The sequence below is a fragment of the Rhynchophorus ferrugineus genome, unplaced genomic scaffold, assembly GCF_030347505.1.
Source record: "Rhynchophorus ferrugineus isolate W39M unplaced genomic scaffold, kcgeb_rfMv2 rfM2, whole genome shotgun sequence".
In the NCBI taxonomy this organism is placed as follows: Eukaryota; Metazoa; Arthropoda; class Insecta; order Coleoptera; family Curculionidae; genus Rhynchophorus; species Rhynchophorus ferrugineus.
Genome location: NW_027472581.1, coordinates 7724093 through 7750291, shown reverse-complemented (window position 1 = coordinate 7750291; position 26199 = coordinate 7724093). Strand labels below are relative to the sequence as shown.

The following is a 26199-nucleotide window of genomic DNA, read 5'->3' as shown; positions in this document are numbered from 1 at the left end:
ATTGCGAGCAAATATATGTTATATTACAATTTTTAATAATTATTTAATAGGCGCTGAGAAGAAAATATTTTGCGACAGGGAAATCATATTGTATTATAAAACATGTAATTCTGGTCTAGTAATATTAATTTTTTTATTGGATCTGAATTTTATAAGATAATATTATAAGTTATAAAAATCGAAAGTTGTAATCGATAATATTTAAACCACTGATGTCTGGTAAACATAGTCGCCTGGACTAACCACTACCGACTTATTCATATTTACTCCCAATGTAACCATTTGTTGCAATACTTATAAACCTTCCTTTGGATAATATTGATTAAAATCGATTACTTTTCTTAATAATCACTAATTATTATAAAATTTGACTTCTAGCTATTCTTACATATCAAAAAATGTACCTTAGAAAAAAGAGGCAAATACAACAAAAAATTTAAATAATTATTAGTCATAAGTATATTTGTTTTAGTGAAAAAATAAAACACTAATTTTATTTTATCAGTTTTCTAATTATTTAATATATAACATTTCTTATTGTTATCCACTGCTCTACAAACTGTAGATATATTTAAATTAACAGTTATATCACAATCTCCGTTTACTATTCCTATTTTTGCAAATAACAAAATGCATAATTCATGAAACTTAAGAGTGTCAAGTATATTAATTAATAGGGCAAGTAGACATCTTAAGCTAACATAAACCATACAGGTAATTTGAAATATATAAGGGAAAACTGATCTGTACAACCACAAATTGGTTACATAAAGATTTTAAAGTTACTAAAAAATATTGTATAAGAAAATGGGTTCTAGTAAATAATTTTTATGTGGGATTAAAACTAAATCACACAAAACAAAGATGAAGATACAAAGATGCACTTATTTCAAATTTCTAAAGGGTAAATGGATATTTGCTTATTATACGTTGTAATAAACAGGGAAGGGTATGAATGGCTTAGAATATGTTAATGTATACATACATGCCTTTATACACTACAATGCTATATTAATACAATTCATTCAAAAAGAGATTCTACAAAAAAAGTTATAAAAAGATGGTAATTTCCTATATTAGGTCTACCCTTTTCCTACCAAACCAGTTTTTTATGGAGTTTAAATGAACTTCGAAAGGAAGATCAACATATCATTAAAGTACTGGCTGGTACCATTTTATTTTACTACCTAAACATCCACTAACTAACTGATAGTTTATTGGACTAAATTTACAAGATAATACAATACTATTATGATAGTTGTCTAATTGTACAATAGTTTTTAACTGTTGAGGCTTCTCTGGCACACAATCAGATAACTCTTGACAATTATCACTAAAGCCCAATAGTCGTACACCTTTATCATAAGGAGAACAAATAATTCTACCATCAGAAGAAAAAGACAGTCCTTTTATAAAACCTTTGCCAACACTTTTTTCCTTTATAAAATGGGTCATTCTTGGTAGGTTTTGAATAATTTTATTCCTTTCTTCGGGGTGGTGTTGAAAGTAGGCATTATACGATGCATTATGTCCTATTAAACCACTGTTCACTATACCCATTTCTTGACGTACTTGTCTGTTAAAATTACTCAAATTGGTATAATCATCTAAGGAGATGTATCCCATCCACAGGTCGGTAGGTCTTTGATTACCCGGTTCATCTGTACCACTATCACTTTCATCCTCTTCTACTTCTTCAACATTGCTGAAAGCTTCATCATAATCTTTTTCATCTCTGTCTTGTATGTCATGCACTACTGTCCACTATATCAATATTAAGTTCATTAAAAAAAATCTTATATAATAATTATTACATAAAACAGGTACCTCTTCAGTCTCTTGTTCATTTAAGTATCTAGAAACAGCACACCATCCATATGGATGTATTTGTAAAGAACTAATAACTTCTGCTGAATTAGGGAAATCATCAATAAATTCAATCCTATTTCTTTTTCTTTTTGGGTTAAATAAGTAGTTATAGGTAGTAGCTACTGGAAAACATTGTTCACTTGCTTGCATTAATCTGTATAAGTTTGGCTACAAATTTAAGATGCTTCAGAGAGAGGTTACTTTAAGACTATTCGAATTTCATAATTTTGAACATTTATACAAAATGATCATATAAGAGATTTGCAACTTAAATTTTAATAAACACTAACTTACTTTAAAAGAACGTAAATCAGTAGCTAAATTTAGTAAACTGAGATTATGTATTATAATTATATATCCGCTGGTTGTTGATATAATCATTTTTGTACCGTCTGGTGTCAATTTCATACGCATTAGACCATTCATTAAAAATACTTTTTCAAACAGCATACTATTTTCAGTTGGATCATTTAAATTCCACGCATAGACTGTTCCATCAAATGCAGATGATACCATTACATTTTCTTGTTCAGACCATTCTATGTTTTTAACCTACAAAATTAATATATTGTTATAGTGCAAAGCTTATGAATAAATATGCATGTTTTACCCAGTTAGAGTGACCATGTAAAGTCCTAATAGCAGACTTTAAATTTCTAATGTCCCATAGCTTAATAAAGTGATCATCAGACCCAGTAGCAAATGTATTTTGATCTAAAAACCTAATAACCAATATGACTGATATTATAAAATGAATATATATTTTAAGTTACCTAACACAATTTACACAGTTTTGATGAGCATAATTAACAGTCTTTATTCTCTTGTGACTTGATGCATCATAGAGCAAAATTCCTTGTTCCTCACAAGCTGCCACAAGTAATTTCCTAAAAAAAATATAAGAATAAAAAATTTCTACTCATTTCTAATAAGAGTACTTACCCATCTAGGCTAAACTCTAAATTAAAAATACCTCCAGTAGATTTATAGGCATCTTCATAATTTCTTAAATGGTCTACCGAATCAAAAGATTTGTATAATTTGCTAATAAGGTTATCCCTATATCCTATATGATGCTTTTCAAAACCAGTAGATCTTTGATCTAAAATATCTCGTATATATATAAAGTGTTTGTTTCTACCAACAAAACGTATAGGAATTGTTTCAAATTCACTGTTTCCACTGTCACTTCTTTCTTGGCAATTTGTATTCATCTTGATAAAGTAAACATTGCTCACTCTTCTCTAGATATTCTAATAAATATTACGTCTTGAATAATTGTTTACAATTTTTACGACAACATGGTAAATTTTCTTGATTCGCATACGTCACAACACTGTCAGCTGTCAAATGTTTACTATGTATATATACATATATGTTTATACCGAATATTAATTTTAAAAATATGCAACTAATATTTCTATCTTAGAATTAGTAACTAGTATATTTTAAATGAAAAATGATCAATTATTTTGCATAGTATCATAGATATATTTATGTTTTACTATATTTCATAAAGTATAAACATTTTTGAAAGAAAAAATATTCATAGTCTTATCTAATATATAATGAGTATATATATTTGATTTCAAACCCGGATGTGATTAAAAAATTATTGAAAAAATAATCATTACAATCAATGAAAAAAAAATTATCAGGGACATTTTTTACGCCTTCCAATGTGACAATTTTGAATGTTTGTAATAATCAAAACCATTATTATCTTTAAGGGTTGGGTCTGCTCCATTTTCCAATAAATATTGTATTATTTCTGGATTGCATTTTAATATAACTGAAAATTAATGAAATTATACCAAACTGTGCTGTATGTATTATGAGAAACAAACCAGCTCTGTACAAAGGGGTCCATCCTTTATTGTCTTGTTCATTGATGTTTATTTTTGCGTTGAATGTGAATTTTACACTTTCTAATTTATCGGAATCAACAGCGTAATGCATTATGTTTAAACCATTGATATCCTTAGAAAAAATATCAGCACCTAACGTTGTGAAATATAGCAATGTTAATACCCTTATATTTTTGATATACTTACCTTTATCAATTAGCAATGAAGCTGCTTTTAAATGTCCATCATAAATTGCATACATTAGAGGAGTTCTTTGAGTAACCAACAACGGCTTATTAACATTAGCGCCCAACGTAATCAATAGTTGCAATATTTGCATATCATCATTTTGAATCGCCTGTATTAAAGGCGTTTTACGTTCTTTGTTTTCAATATTTAGCAAACTTGGTCTGAAAAAGAATTGATTCTATTTGAATTAATAAATTAAGTATAATTTTGTCTGTATTCCTAAATGCAACTAAAAATTAATAACAACAAATAAAGCACCGCCCCTTCTAACATAATGTTATTGTGGTCGATACTAAATGTCAAAAAGAAAGGTGACAGAAATTTTTCGAAACAATTGCAACGCTATCTATGAATAAGAACTAATATTGTTAGATTACTTGATTTCGAATAAGCAACTTCTCAGAAATATTGGAGCTACAAATGTGTTCCCTTTGCCACTCAGTCTTTTTGTTGTTTGAATGTTTGTTTTGATGTTGAAATTTGTTCATGTAGTTATGAGTTGATTTGATATAATATAATTAATAACGATTTACATTTACAAACGATTTGTTTTGCTAAAAGACGAAAACTCATTTGTACTTCCGGTATATTTTATTTTGTTTTTGTTGTAGTTCGATTCTTACTTCAAGCAAGAAATTTTACGAATGACTGATGTTTTCCCCAGTTTTAATGCTCTGGTCATATGCATTACTGAAGTATATGGCCCTAGGTCAATAGTACCCGCTTTAAAATAGCTCCATTCACCATCTGAGACCGATTTGAGACGAAAATTGTAGCACGTACATGGAGCAAGACCCGTAACAGTGAATTGTGCTTTTCTACCACTGGAAAAACGAAAATATATCCAACAGTTGCAATTATCATACATGACGTTATTTGAAAATCATTTCATTATCTGATATTTTAAGATAATATTTTAGCAATTTATGTATTTGTATATAAAATTACAAAATAGTTATACATATACGTTGATAATGATAACGGAGTTACGCCTATCTCGATTACCTTGAGGACTTGAGTATTTTAAATAATATCCGTACATGTTACATTAAATTAACAAACCTAAACTAAAACGAAACTGTTTTAATTATATATTGAGGTTTTACATCCTGCAACCAGTCATACAGCTATGCACGCTGTAAATAGGCAACACATTTTTCGTGTGACAGTGAAAGGTTATAGATCAATTAATAAAATATATATGTACATTAATTAATCCACATGTTCGCTTTCAAAACGTTGGTAGTAATATTTAGTAAATAAATAGTTTCCTTATTTTAGTAATTATGTTTTATTCCTCAAATGCAAATGATTTAAAACTTTTAATTTGATTCTAATTATTATATTAAAAACAACTTTTAAAAATGTATCTAAAATAATCATATCAGTCATATTAATATAAATGAATAAGTGTACATTATAGTAATTCAAATGTATTAAACAAAACAATACCATATAGTTACCAATATATAGTTTTCCATTCTTTAAATTCGTCGCATATTTGAATTTTATAAAAAGAATGGTGTTTTTCCTTGAGATGATCCCATTTTAAAATTACGTCGTTGAAATTTCTCACTATTTTTGGCAACATTTTTAAAAACAGTTGTTAATACAAGTCGGAGTTCGTGTAAAATGATGAACTTCATCGATCAAACAAATTATATGTGAATCAAATCCACGCGCTTTTAATGAATTTGGAATTGTTAGTGACATAGTTTTCGCTATTACAATTATAGATAGTGATGTGGAAAATATGAATTTCGACCATTCCTCAACGGACCCTCCCATAACTCTTTACCAGAAGACATTTTAGTCATTGTCCTCTGGTACCGCTAATGCTATTCAACCTTGGTTAAACTCGAGTAACTTTTCGCACTGTATCGGTATAACGTAACAAAAATCCGGAATTAATGAACCATATATTTTACTTTAGGTATATGAAAAAATAATCCTTGTGTTACACAGTCTAAATTTTAAGTAAATTTGTAAAAATGTAAATTGATTCTAAAGTCTCCCTAATTGTAAGTATATTTATTATGTACAAATAATGTAACATATTCTTAAAATAGGAAGAAATATTTTTGAAATGTAGGCTTAATCTTTTAAATACATATTCTTACGTGCCTCTAACACATTAATATTTCTTATGTACAACACAATAAAAATTTAAATTTAAATAAATAAGCTATTATTTTTTAATTAATTTTATACTTTTATATTTGATGTATACTTTTGTAATACTCTTAAGTTAATTATTTTTGACTTTTAGGAGTGAATGGTTTAATCCAAACAGAATTACTTATTTTACGCAATTTAAAACGATTACCAGGTATTTAATTTACTCAACGTTTTTTCAATGAGAAACAGTGGGCTATTATTTGCGCTAATTTCGTTGACAGTGACGTTTGTGAACGAATAGATGCCATCTGTCTCATGTAACATCTAACTTTATGTTCAATAGTTAGTTAAATTCAGTTTAGTTGTGAGAATGTTAGTTTTACACGATCATGTATCGATCACTAGTACAGTGATTCGCCGTATGAGTTTTTCATTTTACTCACCACAGTAGAGATTGAAAATAAAATATTTCCGGATACTTTAATTGAGCAAAAGTTTTATCGAAAATTGGCGAGTTTGGTAAAGTTGATTTAAGCGAAAGAACGAAGAGAGCAAGAGGTTTGAAATTGTTGAAAAATTGAAGAATAATTATTTTGTCGAAGCCACTGCCATCTACTGGCCGTAACTTTAATGTCGTAGGAACAATAGTTTATAATGTTAAATTCAATAGTTCTGACATTATTATTGTTTACACACATTACAAATGGTAATTGGCAATGGCTCAGCACTTTAAAACCACTTTAAAACATTTATTTATATTGCAGGTTATGAAAAATCTAAGCAAAAAGAAAAAATCAATTGAAAAAGAAGAAGGCAAACCGTTGTGTTTACCCACACTTTCGGGCGGGTTCATCGTGTGCAGTCCACTCGGATGACTGTCGATTGGACTACGGAGTGAAATGATGGAGCCATGTTTCATCCATTGTCACATATCGACGCAAAAACTCGGGTTTATCACGCTTGATCATCTTCAAACACTGCTCCGAATCATCAAGTCGTCGTTGTTTTTGGTCAAAAGTGAGCTCACGCGGCACCCACTTTGCACAGAGCTTTCTCATACCGAAATATTCGTGAATGATATGATGTACACGTTCAGTTGATATCTTTAGAGTGTCTGCTATTTCATTCAATTTCAATTTACGGTCTTTCAAAATCATTTTGTGGATTTTTTAAATGTTTTCGTCGGTAGAACCTCTTTTGGGTGTCCACTGCATTCATCGTCTTCGGTGCATATTTAGTCACGTCTAAACTTAGCATACCAACCCTTGATCGTTGATTTTCCTGGGGCAGTGTTCGGAAACTCGGCATCAAGCCAAGTTTTTGCTTCAACTGTATTTTTTTCCTTCAAAAACCAATACTTTATCAACACGCGAAATTCCTTTTTGTTCATTTTTTTCACAATAACAAAAGTTGCTTCACTCAAGATGCTATAATTCACAAACTAATGATCCGACAGCTGTCAAATGTATACACGCATCTTTTGAGGGTTAGGGCTAACTAAAAAACATATAGATTTAATTCTAGTAGCGCCATCTATGTGTCAGGCCGGGTAATTTTCAATTGATCTGTTATATAGTCTATCCAAAGTACCAGTGAACAGTAAATTATTTTAAACTAATGTTAGCGAACTAATGTTAAAATAAATGCTATTTTATAACATTTTTATTTCATTATTTTATTTGCATTAGAATGTTGTAAAATATAAAAGCTAAAATAAACTAAAAGTCTGAGTTTGATGAGAGAGCTTGTTTGGTTAGACTATAAGCAACAATTTTGGTTTCTGGATACCTACCACCACATGTTAACAGATGCGATGAGGAAACAGCAAAGTTATTTTTTTAGTGCTATGCAACATATATTATTGAGTAATTTTAAAGATAAATTGGTGCTTGTGTGTTTTTATATATTGATAAATAAATGAAATTTTTTACTTTACATATTGTTTAATTTCCTCTTTTTCCTTTTAAAATCAAATATGGTTTATAAAATGTTCTTCATATGACATTTTTTATATTATAGGGGATAGAAAATGTACCAACAAATGTTAACTTGAGTCTCAACAGAAATATTAGATGCATTTGTGAACTCAAGATAATTTATCCAATTTATATTGATTTATGTTCTTCAAATGTACGTATAATAACTGACAACGTTACGAATTTAAATCCTTATGCACATGCCAGGATTCTCGAGAATTAGATATCTGTTAAAACATAAGACTACATACAAGACAAACAGCAAACTGGCCATTAAAATAAAACTACATTGCTCAACCATAGCATAGCAAAATTGTTGTTAAAACTATTTAACACAGCTAGTTTTTATGAATACGTCCTAAAAAAAAGTACCAAAAACAAAATAACAATATATAGACGGTGATTACGTAAACGCTATTAACGTTAACGCGTATTAATGTTAAGTGCTAAAAGTCACCGATACTCGGCAATCATGCACAGTGGTTCTTGAGACTAGAAAGTTATATCGAAAAGTTGCCGCAAACTACGGTGCGTGGCTCGACGAGACAATATTTTCATTAGTCATGAGCTGAGCGGAAAGAATGAAACAATTTCAACAAAAATCTTGTTAAAAATGTTAAAAGTTTCAGTGTTAAGATGAAAATTCTGCTACTTTTATTCTTGACCTTGTTTACCACAGGTAAGTGTATCGTTCATTATTTTTTTCCCATACTTCGGTGCTATTGTTCCATATTCGACTATACCGTATGTTATAGTAACATCCTTGTTTATTGTTTTTAGAAATGCAAATTATCATACTACGCATCTTGCTTTTTATTTGATTAGTTTACTTTAAAACAACATACAACATGTAGCGTATGTCAAATGTGACTTTCCCTCTCTGTGTTTCCTAAAAATCTCTTTTGGAATGTCGTAGTACCTTGAACGTTGATATAACACCAATTCTTTACGGTATATTGTTCATATTATTTGAAAATTACGCAGGCAAACTGAATTTCAATAAGTGAATTATTTTAGTGTTCTGTTTAATATGAATTGAACGTATTTTATTTAATAATTAGTTACGGCTAATAATTTTCTTACTTTCTGATTTACCGATTGCAGTTGCATTTTTTAAACCTTTTTGGATACTTTCTGAACAATAAAGTGAAAATACCCGTATATGTCCTGTCATAAGAAATATGCATTGACAGAAGCAATTTTAATAATCTAGTGTGCTATTATTGGTTTTGAAATGATAACAAAAAAATCGCCCACAATTTTAGAAACGACTTGACTTTCAACATAATCTATAACAAATTTTATTTTAAATGGTCTGTTTGATGCAAGTGAATAATCGAAATGAATTTACAAAAATTATGGCAAAACCAAAGGTAACTATGATTCAGTATTTCTTTAAACTTAAATCATTTGCGTCATATAAATAAAATGTCGTTCTTTTGTTAGAATAGATGAGGAGGTATGATAAATTATGACGCGTAAATGACGAACTCACCTTGATGACAAACCGATAACTTTCTTAGGCATGATCAATAAAAAAAAGTTTATTGTTATTTTAAATAGAAAGTATTATAAATTATATTAAAATACATTGAGCGTTAAAATTTAGAAAATCATAATTTGATATATTACCGGTGCAAGAAATATTAACGATCTCCAGGGACAATAAGTGGGTTAACAGAAATATAATACATCTGTTATTTTAGATATTTACTTTTACGCAAGTAAGATGTCGATATCTATACAATTAGTAGCTATTAATTCCGGTAATTAATTTTACTTTCCAATAATATCTTCCTATTTAAAAGATACATATATAGCTACAATATATTTGAGGCATGAAAAAATCAGGAGGTATCAATCAGAAGGTAATATCAGAACTAGGGGTGTTGGTAGCTGAGAAAAATATCAATATATCGATTCGATATTTCGATATTTAAAAAAATATATTCTATGTATCAGAGACAAATATATCAATTTTTTTTGCAACAATTAGCAAAAATATCGATATATTACAAAAGGTATATCGATTTTTTTAAGGAAAAATAATATTGATAGCAGGAGGGCAAAAGTCCCGCTACCATTTTGATTGCCTATAACTTTGCTCAAAAAAAAGATAAGTAAGTTTGCTTTTCATAAAAAGTGTTTGGTCTTTACATTTTTTTTTGTTATGATTGAAAAATTGCGCTATGCAACTTTCGGCTCTTGTTAAGGCATTTTTGAATGATATTGATGTTGAATCGTTTGGAGCTTATTCACATAAACTTTTTATTATGGGGCACAATCAAAGTGGTGGCGGGACTTTTGCCCCACCTATTATATCCGCTCAAAAAAATATCGAAAATTCTTAAAAATTAGCCATATTTTTTAGTAAATCTTTAAAATTAAGTACGAATTTTAAAAAATGTATCAAAAATAATTATGTCTTTTTATAATGTTTAAGAAATATTTTTAGTTTTTATAAGATTATATATTATTTTATGAATAATATCAAAAATATCGATATATCGATCATTAAATTCTATATATAAATTGATTAAATATGATTAAATGAGTATCGTATTAACCAAGCATAGAAAACAAAACGACTCATCTTATATTACAATTTATTAATAACTATTCGATTGTTAAATACGTTTTCATTCTTTGGACCAGGTAATAATCAGGTTATGATTTAATAATAGGAGAATTACTGCAAAAACTAAACTAGAAAGAGAATTATAAAACTCACCAACTTGATCAATACAGCATTTAGAGTAAAACATGTCCCAGGCACTTGGAAGATGTCGGAAATTATAATGATCCCAAAACCTGGAAAGTCACCAAACGAAATAAAAGCCTATAGACTTATATCACTGCTGCCAGTAATATCTAAGGGTTTTGAAAAACTCCTGCTGAAAAGAATAAAACCGATCATAGAGAGAAAAAAACCTAATACCAGTTTGGGTTTATTAACAAGCATTCAATAATTGACCAGGTCCACGGAATAACAGATGTTATTGAAAAAGTCTACGAAAGTAAAAAAGTATGCTCAGCTATATTCTTAGATGTAGCACAAACCTTCGATAAGGTTTGGCATGAAGGCCTTGTTCATAAACTACAGAAAATATTACCAAAACCACACCGAACTACTAAAATTGTACATTACAGCCATAATGTTTAGAGTTAGACAAGAAAAAGCTTACTCTACAATAAAAGAATCTAAAGCAGGTGCACCACAAGGAAGCGTACTGGGAGCAATGCTTTATCTACTCTACATTTGTGATATACCGCAAACGGAAAATATTACGATGGCTACATTTGCTGATGATACTGCAATTATAGCTGTCGGAGACAATACTGAAGAAGCCACACGAAAAATACAACAGGTAACATTATAAATAATTGGACACAAGCTTGGAAAATAAAAATTAACGAAAGTAAATATGTGCATGTGCAGTTCACCTACAATCAGACCGTACAAGCACCAATAACATTAAATAATACTATCATTCCATATAGCAACAGCGCTAAATATCTCAGAATGAGTATTGATGCAAAACTTCGCTGGAAGGAACATATAAAGAAGAAAAGAAAATAACTAGGATTGAAATATGGGAAAATTTATTGGCTAAGTGGAAGAAAATCACAATTATCAGTACATAATAAATTGGTATTATATAAGCAAATATTGAAACCTATATGGACATAAGGAGTTCAATTATGGGGATGTTCTGCAAAGAGTAACATAAATAAAATACAAATTTTTTAGAACAAAGTCCTGAGAAGTATTGTGGATTCACCCAAATACTACAAGACTGACTACCTACATCGAGACCTTCAGATTCCACAGTCAGTCAAGCAATCAAGAGAATTGCAAGGGGGCATGAGGAAAGACTCCATTCTCTTTGAATTTTGGGGTATTGCAACTTTTGGATACCACCAGATCATGATACCGACTCAAAAGAATCAAGCCATTTGATCTTGTGTAGTGTTGTGTAGTGAGGTGCATATAATAAAAAATACAGCAGTAATATGTATAAACATTATTTCACCACAGAATGAGATAGGGCTGATGGGTCCTCCTAGTTATATACCTAGATTGAAGTTATCAAAAAGACAAATTGTAGGTTAATCGGAAACGACTAGTATTCTATATTGTGAGACTGTAAAATTAAATGGATATCTGTGGACTAGACTAAAAAGAACTGGAAAATGTGTGGAAAAGAGTTTATAGAATTTTTTAAAATAAAGAATTATAACTTTGGTTTATTATTGTATGTATTGTTTTATTTTCTCTCTTTTGCTTCCTTTTTATTATTTTTAAAATAATTATATTTATAATAGATTATTCATACTATATTTATTATATTTTTGTTTTAAAGTTGTACCAACAAATATTAACTTATTATTATTTATTAAAAAAAAATTAGGCTAATTTGTGAAATCAAGATAGTTTATATTATATTCTTAAAATATACGTATAATTTGCAAGAACTGGCAACGTTGCGTGCGAGGTGTTTTAAAAATTAAGCTAATTGCGGTGCGATAGCCCTTCATAGGCAATAATTCATTTGTTTATATCTTAAAAATGTCATAACGTTTAAAACGTTAACCATAAGCCGTTATATTATTATTATCATAACAATAATAATTATTATTATAATTATTTATAGGACTCTGCCAAGACGACGATGACGGACCTTACAAAGGAAAATATCTCGGAAAACTAAACTCTTACCATCATCAGGTCTCTGGCGATGTTTATGCCGTAGACAAATATACTCTACTTCTTACTTCTTTTAATTATGACGGAAATGGCGCTGACACATTTTTCTGGGCAGGAGCAGCCAACAGACCTGGACCGCAAGGTTTCATAGTCCCTGACGAGAGTGGAAGGTAACCAGATTTACAAATTTTAAAAATATCGATTTATCTATTTCGACAGTGGCGGCTCCTGATGAAAGTTTAACAGTGTTTTGCAATTTTTGCAAAAAAAATTACCTATTTTTTACAAATTAAGTCCATCCTACATTGTTTTCTGTTCGCAAACTTGGTAATCAATTGCTCATTAAAATTGTTTATTTCGGAGATAAACTGTTTTTCAATAGATAGCATGAAAAGAGCTGTTAAAGGATCTTCGGCCAATGAATTTCTAAGAAACGTTTTGATGCGCTTTAGTGTTGAGAAACACCTTTCGAGCACTGATGTTGTCATGGAAGTTGTTACCACGATTTCTAACAATTGTCTAGTCTCCTTCAACATGTCTCCTAAATTGATTGCTATTAAAAATATTAGAAGAGGTAGTGCACCATTAAATGTTCTACAATCATTTCTTAAATAAATAACTAGTAGTTCAGTTCGTAATCGTTTTTTATCAAGTGTGTGATAAAAGGAACATAAGGAAGTGAATTTATCCTCAGAAAATTTACCGCAATACTCTCCAAAGTATACCGAAAAGAAAAGTGTTGCAACTACTGGTTACTCTTTAAAATGAAATCGATCTTTTGCACAATTTGTTATAACATCATACACCTCTAAAGCAGAAATTCGGCGAAATTTATTGTTACCTGGACGGTTGCGTTTATTTTATGGTGGCTCATAAGTTATTATATCTGATGCTTCACTAATGATGTCATCAATATTATTTCGAACTTGAATAATACTGCGTTTAAAATTCTCTTCAAGCGTCTCTTACGCCAGTAGGTTCGATTATTTTCGCTGCAGCTGGTTAAAAAGGATATATACGTGGGGCATCACATGATGGAAAAAAGTTAGTCAAAAATTGAAGATCGGATCATTTAATGTACGGCGAATAGAGGCTGCTACGCTACAGACTCTGTTGCTGAAGAATTATTCTTCTATTTTATCCACACACTCAATGAAATAGTTTCTATTTTCGTACACAACATTAGTAGTCCGTATGTTAAAGTTCCAGCGGGTCGGAGCACCGTGGGGATCCTTCTGTTCACAATTTTGTTCAACACTTCTACTCGTTGTGGTCAATTACTAAAAAAGCCAGAAATGTCTTGTAGATTTCCGAAAAATACACGTATACACATTACAGGTCAACTGAAAAGTCCCCGGCCTATCATAGTAAAAAACATTTTTTTGACAAAATTTGTTTTTTTATTCAACATAATTCCCTTCAAGGGTGATACACTGATTATAGCGACTTGCCAACTTTTCCATACCATTTTTGTAGTACGATTTGCCCTTTGCTTCAAAATAGATCTCAGTTTCGGCTATCACCTCTTCATTCGACAAAAATGTCTTCCCCGCTAACATTCTTTTGAGATCTGAGGAGAACTTTTGATCTTTTGGGAACAGCAATTAGTCGCTGGATGCCAGATCTGGAGAATACAGTGGATGAGGAAGCAATTCGAAGCCCATGGATTTTTGCCATCGTTTTCACTGACTTGTGACACGGTGCATTGTCTTGGTGAAGCAGCACTTTCTTTTTCTTCAATAGCGACCGTTTTTCGGCGATTTCGTCCTTCAAACAATGTCACTCAAAATTATTCCATGCGCATGCCAAAATACAGACGCTTTACCCTTGCCAGCCGACTGTTGCGTTTTCCCACGCTTTGGAGCGGGTTCATCGTGTGCAGTGCACTAGGATGACTGTCGATTGGATTTCGGAATGAAATGATGGAGCCATTTTTCATTCGTTGTCGCATATCGACGCAAAAACTCGGGTTTATTATGCTTGATCATCTTCAAACACTGCTCCGAATCATCAACTTGTCATTGTTTTTGGTCAAAAGTGAGCTCACGCGGCATCTACTTTAGCAGACCTTTCTCATACCCAAATATTCGTGAATAATATGATGTAAACGTTCAGCTGATCTCTTTAGAGTGTCTGCTATTTCATTCAATTTCAGTTTACGGTCATTCAAAATCATTTTGTAGATTTTTGTTTTGTTTTTGTCAGTAACAACCTCTTTTGGACGTTCACTGCGTTCATCGTCTTCTTTTTTCCACAATAACAAAAGTTGCTTCACTCAAAATGCTATAATTTACAAACTAATGATCCGACAGCTGTCAAATTTATACACGCATCTTTTGAAGGTTAGGGCTAACTAAAAAACATATGGATTTAATTCTAGTAGCACCATCTATGTGTCAGGCCGGGGACTTTTCAATTGACCTGTTAATCAAATTTAATTGGTGCGCATACATAGTGAGCAAGGGGGTAATTTTTTTAATTAGTGCTTGAACGCCTGCATGTTGGCCGCTCATCACTGTTACTCAATCATAGCTTTGTGCGATCAGTTTGTTGAATTTTAAATTAAATGATCTATAATGCTTAAAATTATTTTACTAAGTGTTTCTGCGTCACATTTTTCATGAATTAAGTAGTTCCAAAAACTAAAAATTACTACCTGTTGAGATTTTGCAGCAACATCAGTTGTTTTGTCCACATGATCGCCAACAATGAAAAATTATTAATTTCCTCAATTATTTGTTCACGATATACTTCAAGGATACACTGAAACAGATCGACGTGTATTTCTTTGGAGGTATCTTTAAAAACTGAAGCATTCTTTAGGTGCTCATTTAGAGTTACATCTAGTTCAGCCAAAAAATTACAAGTCCACGAAATATTCCCGGATACCGTAACGCTCTCATCATGTCTCCGAAGAGCCAATTCAGACGCTCCATCAAATTTAACGCAATTTATAATTTTTTATAAAATATACCTATTCTTTGACACATTTTCATTATGTCTCTGTATTTTTATCCAATACGAAGAATCTAATTGAGCCATAATATTAGTTGACAATTATGAAGATGGAGTTTAAAATTTTAATGTCTTTTTAATTTCAAATTTGAGTGCTCTAGATCTGTGACGCCTATGTTCGTCTAAGCATTATCGACACGACAAACAGTACAAAGCATTTTTTGTTGCATCCATGAATCCATTAATTTTTTAAATAAACTTTTCCCTCTATTTGTACCAGATTTCTCAATAATAATATCTGGTAATGGTCTACCTTATCCCTTTCTAAAGCATATTTAGAAAACTTCTTCACATTAATTTAATTAAAGACCACTTCCGCAGTAACAGTTATTAATATTGTTATTATTAACTGGCCGAAAATCGCGTAAAATTCCGATACAGATAACCGATACGAACCATACGACGCAGGTGTAATGCAGCGAAATCTCCACTTAAATATCGGTCTTGTTTTAGACGGCTGTTGATGGACACCATATTAGCGGTGAGCTGCTCGGAAGCTGTAAGGAGCTCGCAGATCACAATTGCGCGGCCCAGATAAATACTAGCGATAGCGTGAGTCGATAGGTTACTCTACTGTTCCGTGTTGCTTCCGTTTTTTTTAGTTTTCCCTAAAATTTATTCAATTTTTTCGATAAGCAACAGAGAATATTTTAGTATTTTAATGAGATTACATATAGTCTATTCAAAGTTTTTTTGTACATACGTCATCAAGACGTTTAATGTATTGCGCAATTTATAAATTCGTTTTAGAATCAGACAATATTTTCCTTCTAATTTTATTCTAGTAAAATAAGACACAATGCTGTCTGATTAGTTCGAACACGTAAACAAATGAGCCTGTCAAAGTCGTCCGGTTGTCAGACGTATGCAAAATTCTTGAAAGCAATAGTGATAAGAGGTTATAACTCTAACCTATAAACTATTGTGGCTGTATAATTAACTGTAGTTTTTTAGATGTACTATAGTGTTAAAATAAATTATATTTGATAACATTTTGGTATGTCAAAGCCAAACTGAACTAAAACTCAGAGTTGATGCGGCAACATTGCAACGTCTTGATGTCACAAATTTAAATGACGTATGTACAAAATGACTTTGCACAGACTATAATTATTTTTTGGGAACTTTATGTTTTTTGCGAGCTCTACAGCACTGCAGCGCTTATGCAGCAGCCGTCACTGGATTTCGAAATTTAAATTTTTATAAAGAACCAAAAATGACCTTAAAAATTAATCGACATTCCTACTCTATACTAAATTTATGAATTTATTCCTGATGTGTTTATGTCTTTTTAGGACGAATGTGCTTGAACGCTACTTCAACAAAGATTTTACTCTCGTACTACCGGAGAACAAGAAAATCACGGATATCAAATGGTTCGCTATCTATGACATCTGGTCACAAAACACCTTCGGCGACATTTACGTGCCAGAAGAATTCGAGCCGCCTATCGCCCAAAAGATCTCCCAACTCACGGGAAAGACGAACTCCATCACCACCATATCTGTGGAGATAGTGGACGCTAAACAGATCAAACTAATCGGATTTACTTACGACGGCAAGGCCAAAGGAGCTTTCTTTTGGGTTGGTGTGGGAGCACAACCCGTCTCCAAAGGCTACAAAGTTCCTGACGAATATGGATAGTCAGTTTTTATCGTTAATCATTTAATTTCGTTAACTAAACTTTTTCGATTTTAGTCTGGATCCTCTGAAAGCCTACAAGAATAAAACAATCACATTAGAATTGCCAGGAGATCTCACTATCTTCAACATCGACTGGTTCAGTGTATTTGATCATGATACTAACACCAACTTGGGTTCTATTATAATACCGGAAGCCCTGAACGTTCCTCCATCTTTGATTAAAGTTATTGTAAGTAGATATGCGTTTAAAGTTGTTCGATGAGTTTTGAGTTCAATAAGGAAAAGTCTATGATTTAAAATAATCGAATTGCCGTACATTTGTTTGTATGTGAAGAAATGAACTGGATATATAAATTTTCATAACATTTTAGATAGATGAGGTCTTTCTTAAATTGGGTTTATGAAGCATTTTTAATTTTCATTGGCCGTTTGAATCTGAAAGATGAAGAAAACTAAGAGATTTATTCAGCTTTATTTTTGGAGAGAAATCCACAGGTGCTATTAGTTTTTTTTTGACGATTTCAGTTTTTCATGCAAGCATTTTTGAAACGTAAAATTAAATCCACAGCCAACACTTGGGGAAAGTGCCTACTTCTCAAATAATACACTACTGTTGGTACCTTGGTAACCTCGCCATTATTGACGATCTACTGCAACTGTTCTGGCATCAAATAGTGTTAGAATCCAATTTTGAAGGTCTTGGTCCATGCGTCTCTTTACGTCTTCCATACAAAAAGTCAAATCATTTCCAAGGCCCAAACCATTCTTGCCTGAATCTCTGGATTAGTTTCTCAACTGTGTACTGATTATCTCGAGTGGCACGGATCATCAATCAGTATGTGCAGAAGTTCATCGAGCTAACTTTCTTGCTAATTTCTGGGGTTGCGTAACAAAAATATAAATAACATTCAAATAAATTACTACTGTATTCTTTCTGCCATTTCTGTCATTGAATTTCTTTGTTAGAGTTTAAATAATATCCATCTTCTCGACTCCAAAAAATCAATGGATATTGCAAAGCACTGTAAGAACGATGGAACATTGTTTCTTCCTAAGTGCTTACCATACGGTACTTTGTTTGGTTTAATGATAATAACGTAGTTGTCTATTGCAAACAACTGCATCAATTGTTTATGATTTTGCCCAAAGTTACCGCAATTTATTTCTGCTTCATCTGTTCTGCATCACGTTTCTACGTTTTTTATGGGCATCAGGCATTGAAAACAAAGAACCAATTTAATGGTACACTTGTCCCTGGATCTTGATGTTGATTCAAAATTACAACCATCCTTATTCTGAACAATTTTTGTTGCTCAAGATGATGTCATCCAAAATTGGTCCAACCATTTAGGAGGACACACACATGGAAAGAAAAACGCAGAACATATATATAAACATTTTATTAATTTTACAGAAAAATAGTAATTATATTTACAAATAGATAATGAATCAAAATAGCTCAGGTTTAAGTGGTCAACAAAAAAAAAAGAAGCATATACTCTGAAAGAAAATGACGATATATTAACTTTTAATATTATCAACAGTACAAACCAGCAATAATCTGCTAACATTTTAGCTTTCTATCTTTCCTAATAATGCTTTCCTATCTGTTTTATATCCTAGTGAAAGTGTTCACCTTGTTCGTCACCATTCCAAGATGGGATAGGAGGATAGAGGGGAAAATGGAAATGGGAATGCTGGAAATGTATTTTTAAAGACATTCTGCCATCATCGTTTTAGATTTTTCTCATCCACTAAAAACTCGGCATTTTTAGCTTTAACATCGCCTAAGAATTCATGAATAATTTTCTTAGAGATAACCAAGTCTCTAACTCTTTCGCGGTAATATTGTCATCAAATTCATTGTTTTTCTTATAGGTTTTCTTATTTGTAAGCTAACAAAAATGCCTTCTTTTTATCTAGTATGACTTAATTTAGAGAAAACAGTTTTCATTTACAAAAATCCTTTAACATTTTTATCAATGGCCTTGACAACATTTTTCATTAAACCAAGCTTTTTTGTGGAATAAGAGGTTCATATTTAATGTTTCATTTACCACAAACAAAATCAGTTCTTTTTGGCCAATCTTTAACTTTGTAGTGGTTTTTGGTATCTACTGTTCCACTAAGAGAGAAAACAACAATATTTCGTGACACCCCACTGTAGTCCAAGAAATATAGCAACAACTTTTAAATCAGCGTCCGCTGAGCAGTTGGATTAATGTTATTATACGTTTCTTTTAAATCACTGAATATGCAATAGGTATGAAAGGATATTGGCTGCCGTTATGGAGTAATACAGCTTTTAAGCGTAAATAATATTGACACTATTACTAAGGAACGTGACGTGCTAGACAACCGCATCAATAGACAATGTTTTTAACAATGGAATAAGGAATTGAAAACACGTAATCTTATTTATATTAGAAAAATTGTGTCACACAGTGTTACCAGAAATAATTTCAACTTCATTTTATCCTATTTCATTCTTACAGCCACACAAAGATGATCTTCCTAATTGTCTTCAACTACACAAAGACTTCCAAGTCTCATGGGAGATTTTTGGTCCCCAAATCACAATTCAACTTTCCGGGATGGTAGATGAAGACGAGTATCTATCTTTCGGTATATCTGGATCACAAGATCACAGCGAAATGGTTGGAGCTGATATTGCTGTAGCGTATATTAGTGGATATCAAGGATATGCAACCGATTATAATATTACAGCGCTGACACCAGTGAGTTAATATTAGTTCATTGCTGACCTGTTAGAATACAAGTTCTATGATATTTTCCTTTTCAGTGTGTAAAAGTGCTTGGACAATACAAAGGAGTGTGTAAGGACGAGGTAGTTGGAGGTCAAGACAACAATCAATTGAACACTGCCATTAGAGATAATGGTGTTAATACCATTACATATCGCAGGTCCTTGATATCATGTAAGAAGCTGTTATAAAATACTGGTTTTAAATTCTTTTTCACTGTCACTATTAAAAAAAAACTAACTATAGAAAAATGACGGAAAAAATTATTTATTTCTCGTGGTAATACTAATTGTTCATATTTTAGCCGATGATGGTGATAAAGAATTCCCAGCCAACGGTACGATCTACGTCGTTTGGGCCATGGGTAAACTAGACGAAAACAAAGAACCAGCCTTCCACGATGTATACCCAAAAACCGACGTTACCATTGATCTGAATCCTAAAGAGCCCGTCAACACTTGTTATGCTTTCACTAGATCGGAGCCTGAAATCGGCGAACCATGGACCAAGGGTCAAATTTTCGACAAGACTATTAGAATCTTTAGAAGCTCGATTGGCCCATCTGGAGCTAAAAAAGGTTACCAAGCAATTACCAGTAAGTGTTATACTTTCACTGCTTTAACCAATATCGTTAATAACTAGACTGGGTACCAGTTTCAAGTATTGTTTTCTAATTATTTAATTTTCAGAACACACGTCTACTGCTTTGGCTTGGTACATAAATGGATTTTTAGCTCCAGAGTTATGGCTAAGAAGAGGCCTAACATATGTTTTCAAAGTATACGGTGGTAATAATCCTCATAGTCCCGAATATTACCATCCTATGATTATTACCGATGACCCTCATGGTGGTTTTGACAGATTAACTGATGAAGCACAATCAAAAATTAGGGTACTAGCTGGTGTTGAGTACTCCAGAAGGGGAAGACCTAGACCCACAGCGGGTAAATATAAATATAATGAATTAGTGAGAATATTATTACAAGAGTGACACAATTTGAAAGATTTCTATATGTAAATTGACCGTTTTTGGATTTTTTTGCTAATACTATAGAGTACTTTCACCATTGCAATTGGTTATTTTACATTATTAATTTTTGAGGTCCGGTTTTACAAATAACTTATTCATATTTTCTTTAAATACGTTAATTGTCTGTCGATCGCTGAAGCAACACCAGTTACACTGGCCAATAATATCACAATTCTTCTATTTTTCAAGGAAACTTTTCATTGGCATTAGTACAATACACTAAATAATTTTCGGTAAAATAACTCATATGCTTCTTGTCAATTGTGATAATGTGGAATTCATATTTAAAACCCAAATTCCATTCTTTCAAACGAGTCTTCGATTTTGAGAATCTTAAATATCGAACAAGATCACTTCATTAACAGATTATTTAAGGAAATGAGGTTTGTTTGATGGAGTTGAAAAAGTTTATAAGGTACATAAAGATGAAGATAAGTTTGCAAAGTCTCTCTAATAAAAGAGCTGATGTTCTGAAGAATTATGCAGACACACAACAGTGTCGACCAATACTAACACAAATCGAATTTAATACACTGATTCGGTTACTTTTTAACTTGGATACGTTAACTATAATCCTTCCAATAAAACAGCCAATGTACATCATCTAATTTATAATGCATTTATATTTCAGTTCACATTTCTTCCTGTTGTTAACCATTCCTGTTTCTACCACAAAAAAACAATATATGTTATGACTAATAAAACCTAATCAATTTTTATTCCAACTTTTACCTTTTTCTATCAACTTTTATTGTCTTACCACTACTTTTATTATCATCGTGACGTGAGCGACCTAATGTCCCATTCTGAATTAAATACACAAATTAAAATAAAATATAATAAAATCGTCCTTGATTTTATTATGTTCTTTTAAAAATTGTATTGTTTTAAAAACAATGTCTGAATGTTCTATTAGATCTTGTGGTTTATCTTTACACCATTTAAATCCTATATTATCTAGGAGTGTATGAAGGTATATTCTACATGCCTCAAAGACCATATCACATAGCTCTAAGCTATCTATATATATTTTCCATACAGTTCCTCTGAAATAATTGTATTAATTTATGTTAATATTAAGTAAACTACTTATCGTTTTTATATTTTTCATATATTTCATTTCTGATAGAGCTAACAACAAGCTGATCTTGATTCGTCACCCACTTTGTATGAGGACGGTTTATTTTTCGATGAATCCAAGAAGATATTTTTCATTTTTCGAAATCAGCAACTTAATATTTAACAGTAAAAAACTCTCTAACGAATTTTAGGACTATATGCTCTCTATTCTCTATTATCTCGTTCCTGTTCGAAGTAACTGATTAGAGACGTAATACGAGGGTCACTATTTATATTTCGGGAATTGGCAACACTGTTGTTATGTGAGTCCATCTGACGGTTCCATCGTAAAGTTTAACATTTTTGACAATATACGTAGTCAGAACATTTTGTCGCACGGACACTATTTGTTTATTTTATATTTAGTTGAAAGTTTCGTCTCGGCAAAAAATGGAACTGAATCGTGAACATTTTCGTGCGATGATTTTTTACGATTTTCGACGTGGATTATCACAACAAGAGTGCATCAATCAATTTAATTTGACTTTTGGCGATGAAGTTCCATCAAAAATCACCGTGTATCGCTGGTTTAGTGAATTCAATCGTGGTCGTAGTTCGCTATCCGACGAATTTCGTGAAGGTCATCCAAAATCGGCTGTTATGCCAGAAATCATCGATGCTGTGTGCGAAATGATTAAGCAAGATCGTCATGTCATCTATTGTGAGATTGAGGCATCCCTAAGCATTAGTTCCACCAGCATATATGCGATTTTACATGAACACTTAGATGTGCGAAAGTTATGTTCGCGTTGGATCCCACAAAATTTGACAATCGGTTCGTGTCGATTGATGCAAAGAAATGCTTAAGAAATTCAATTGCAGTGCTGCGAAAGACGTTTTTAAAATCGTGACAGGTGACGAATCAGTGATATATTCGTATGAGCCCGAAAGTAAGCAGCAGTCTGACTGTATGGGTGTTCCAAGATGAACCAAATTCAACAAAAATTGTTCGCGCACGAAGCACTTAAAGCAAATGGTAGCCTGTTTCTTCGGGAAAAATGGTCATATTGCAACAGTACCTCGAGAAGATAGTAGAACAATAAATTCTGATAAGTACACAACCATTTGTTTGCCAGAAGTCTTTGGTGAAATAAGGAAAATATACAAGAGACGCCGGATTGTTCTTCATCATGACAATGCGAGCTCCCCGTATTGCCTCAAACAAGAGACTATTTGAGCACTCAAAACGTCGAATTGATGGGTCATTCGCCGCACAGCATTGATTTGGCACCCCATGACTTTTTTTTGTTCCCATCCGTGGATAATAAACTGTGTGGTCAACGATTTTCATCGCCCGAGGAAGCTATTGAAGCGTTCAAAAATCATGTTTTGAAGATACCTCATTCGGAATGCAATAAATGGTTTGAAAATTAGTTTAAGCGTATAAAAAAGTGTATCGATCATCGTGGCGAGTACTTTGAAAAACAATAAAAATATATTCGCAGATTAACTATTTGTTTTTTTCCTATTCCCGAAATATAAATAGTGACCCTCGTATGTCATGTCTGGCATCGGAATTTTTAATCAGAGTAATAATAAGCAGCGATTTCCAATATATCAATACAAGCAAAGCTTTAAAACATTATATTAACATTTTTATTGTATTTTTAGCTGGCCCTCTTTGTCTGTCAAAACATCGAGATAATGTCGATCGCAGACTCGACGACGATTTCGTATCGTTCAAGAAATTCAACCGATCTTTAATTTGGACTTGCGAATCTGGAGAACCAGGAATATTGGAATTTACACCGAATAACACATGGCCCGACAACGTCTATTACAACTCCTTCACTCAAGCGAATATGGGATGGAAAATTCACATCATCGACAGCTTCAACCAGCGCACCAGCGGGAGCACGAACAATAACATAAACTACTTTATCGTTACTATTTCCTTCTTGATATTGTTTGTTAAACAATTGATGTGATTGTTTATTTAAGCAACAGATGACTGCCATAGAGATAAGTAAATTTTATTGAAGCCCTACAAGTGTTATAATTTACTGAGTTCTTTTTATAATGTAGTTTTCTTTACTTAGTTTAGTACCTCAGGTCTTGATTGCCCAGAGCAATCGATAAACCTGAAAAAAAATGCTTTGGGGATATCTGAAATAAAACACGAAAATGCATTTTAATTCATTTTAATTAACAGTAACACACATTTCAATCAACCGATATATTTAATTCCCTTATATCAGTTGAAAAAAAAAAGTAGAAACAATTTATCTCAACAAGTTCCTTTCATTCTTCTATTTTTAAATGGTTTAAATATTATGAATATGACCTTCCAAGCAAATAAGACTGAAATATGCCAGGAATTTTATCAGTACCAATGATTATATTAAAAAGAAGAAAAGGTGTCGGTATATATAACTTAAAATTTTGAAATAAATGCATTTTCAAAATCTTTTTGGTGATCTATTACACAATGGTGATTTATTGTGGGTGGTACATTCACATACACTATAATTATTTAAAATATTTATAGTCACTACATAGTATAAAACAAAGTCGCCTTTTCTGTCCCTATATCCCTATGTGCGCTTAAATCTTTAAAACTACGCAACGGATTTTGATGCGGTTTTTTTCAATAGATAGAGTGATTCAAGAGGACGGTTTATATGCATAATACATGCATAATATACTAAGGCAACTTTGCTAATTTTAGAGGTTTCTAACGTGATGTCGTAAATTAACCTATTGTTTTAGGCTTATTTAGCAATTAGCAAAAACGCTACCTAACCCTATAAGTTAGATCAAATTAATGTACTACAGTATTGTACACCATAAAAAGATCTACAAAAAAGTCTGCGATGGTATATGTTTATCTTTTAGGGATAACCCATATTAACCATTTTTATTGTTTACTTTTTACGTGAGAAAATGGATTATTTACGAAGCTATTTTAAGCAATACGGCATTAATCCTTATCGAATTAAGTACCTTAAATACAGTGTGCAATTAATATAGATCAATATGGTTCCTTACAGCATGTAAATTAAACAAATATTTTCGGAGATATTACAAATTTAAAATTTGCGTTTAAAAATGTGTAATGTAATAAAAATTGTATGAATTTAGATATTCCAAAGATAGCAGGAAATCTTCATAGTAAGTATAGGGGAAGAGGAATTGTTTTACTCCAAATTTAATGCGTGCAGGCCAAGGGCAGTAATGAATGAACCAAAAATACTGGATCGATTTTAATCATGTTTTCATTGAGTGACATAGGCATATATATTTTATGCCCGTGCAAAGTCGGAGCGGGCCGCTATGTTTTTATATACAACGTTCATATTTTTTCTGTAGTGTATTTAATTTAGTATCAGCATTGCACCCGTGCGAAGCCGGGGCGGGTCGCTAGTATTTCAATAATTAAGGGAGTCTATGCAAAATTACTTTTAAAGGTTTCTGAATGATTTATTGAAACTTTGATCATATTTTAGTAGCTATCAATAATATGAGGTCCATCAAATATTTTTCTTTATTCTATATGAAGAACCTCCCTGTCTCACCATCTAAAAAATAATTAAATCTAAGAGATATTTTCAAAAAAGGCCACAAGATTTTGCCATTTTTAATAAACTTTTTTCACAAATAATATTAAGGTGATTCAAATTTTGAACAATGATATTTGCAGGTCAATTAAAAAGTCTCCGGTCTACCATAGTAAAAAACATATTTTTGGCAAAATTAGTTTTTTTTTATTGTACATAATTCCATTCAAGGGTGTTACACTGATTATAGCGACCCTCCAACTTTTCGATACCATTTTTGTAGTACGATTTGTCCTTTGGTTCAAAATAGGCCTCAGTTTTGGCGATAACCTCTTCATTTGACGAAAATTTCTTCCCAGCAA

At 31.8% G+C, this 26199-nt stretch overlaps 3 protein-coding genes across 3 annotated transcripts; 1 reads left to right on the top strand and 2 right to left on the bottom strand.

Moving 5' to 3' along the window:
• Nucleotides 1–488: 488 nt before the first annotated feature.
• Nucleotides 489–3210, bottom strand: LOC143191318 (DDB1- and CUL4-associated factor 10 homolog). The gene is made up of 6 exons (XM_076396254.1): nt 2812–3210; nt 2643–2756; nt 2480–2591; nt 2164–2421; nt 1828–2037; nt 489–1764 (listed from the first exon to the last, which is right to left on the bottom strand). The coding sequence occupies exons 1-6, from the start codon at nt 3081–3083 to the stop codon at nt 1153–1155; spliced, it is 1578 nt and encodes a 525-aa protein (XP_076252369.1). The 5' UTR covers nt 3084–3210; the 3' UTR covers nt 489–1152.
• Nucleotides 3211–3426: 216 nt separating this feature from the next.
• LOC143191943 (ankyrin repeat domain-containing protein 55) lies at nt 3427–4833 on the bottom strand. The gene is made up of 4 exons (XM_076397382.1): nt 4589–4833; nt 3924–4126; nt 3717–3869; nt 3427–3661 (listed from the first exon to the last, which is right to left on the bottom strand). Exons 1-4 carry the CDS (start codon nt 4831–4833, stop codon nt 3537–3539), a joined length of 726 nt encoding a protein of 241 aa, XP_076253497.1. The 3' UTR covers nt 3427–3536.
• A 3729-nt stretch (nt 4834–8562) lies between these two features.
• On the top strand, nt 8563–24327 carry knk (cytochrome and DOMON domain-containing protein knickkopf). The gene is made up of 9 exons (XM_076396246.1): nt 8563–8738; nt 12715–12937; nt 17078–17425; nt 17481–17655; nt 19922–20164; nt 20230–20365; nt 20496–20786; nt 20881–21135; nt 23952–24327. Exons 1-9 carry the CDS (start codon nt 8696–8698, stop codon nt 24266–24268), a joined length of 2031 nt encoding a protein of 676 aa, XP_076252361.1. The 5' UTR covers nt 8563–8695; the 3' UTR covers nt 24269–24327.
• Nucleotides 24328–26199: the final 1872 nt, after the last annotated feature.

What these genes read in the sequence shown, in the direction of transcription:
- LOC143191318 (XM_076396254.1), bottom strand. Translation starts at nt 3,083, where the DNA reads ATGAATACAAATTGCCAAGAAAGAAGTGACAGTGGAAACAGTGAATTT. An exon ending in TTAGAGTTTAGCCTAGATGG is followed by an intron (nt 2,757 to 2,811) that starts GTAAGTACTCTT and finishes TATTTTTTTTAG; the next exon opens with GAAATTACTTGTGGCAGCTT. An exon ending in AACTGTGTAAATTGTGTTAG is followed by an intron (nt 2,592 to 2,642) that starts GTAACTTAAAAT and finishes ATTGGTTATTAG; the next exon opens with GTTTTTAGATCAAAATACAT.
- LOC143191943 (XM_076397382.1), bottom strand. Translation starts at nt 4,833, where the DNA reads ATGTATGATAATTGCAACTGTTGGATATATTTTCGTTTTTCCAGTGGT. An exon ending in CGTAAAATTTCTTGCTTGAA is followed by an intron (nt 4,127 to 4,588) that starts GTAAGAATCGAA and finishes ATTCTTTTTCAG; the next exon opens with ACCAAGTTTGCTAAATATTG. An exon ending in TTCATTGCTAATTGATAAAG is followed by an intron (nt 3,870 to 3,923) that starts GTAAGTATATCA and finishes TCACAACGTTAG; the next exon opens with GTGCTGATATTTTTTCTAAG.
- knk (XM_076396246.1), top strand. Translation starts at nt 8,696, where the DNA reads ATGAAAATTCTGCTACTTTTATTCTTGACCTTGTTTACCACAG. An exon ending in CTTGACCTTGTTTACCACAG is followed by an intron (nt 8,739 to 12,714) that starts GTAAGTGTATCG and finishes AATTATTTATAG; the next exon opens with GACTCTGCCAAGACGACGAT. An exon ending in GTTCCTGACGAATATGGATA is followed by an intron (nt 17,426 to 17,480) that starts GTCAGTTTTTAT and finishes TTTCGATTTTAG; the next exon opens with TCTGGATCCTCTGAAAGCCT.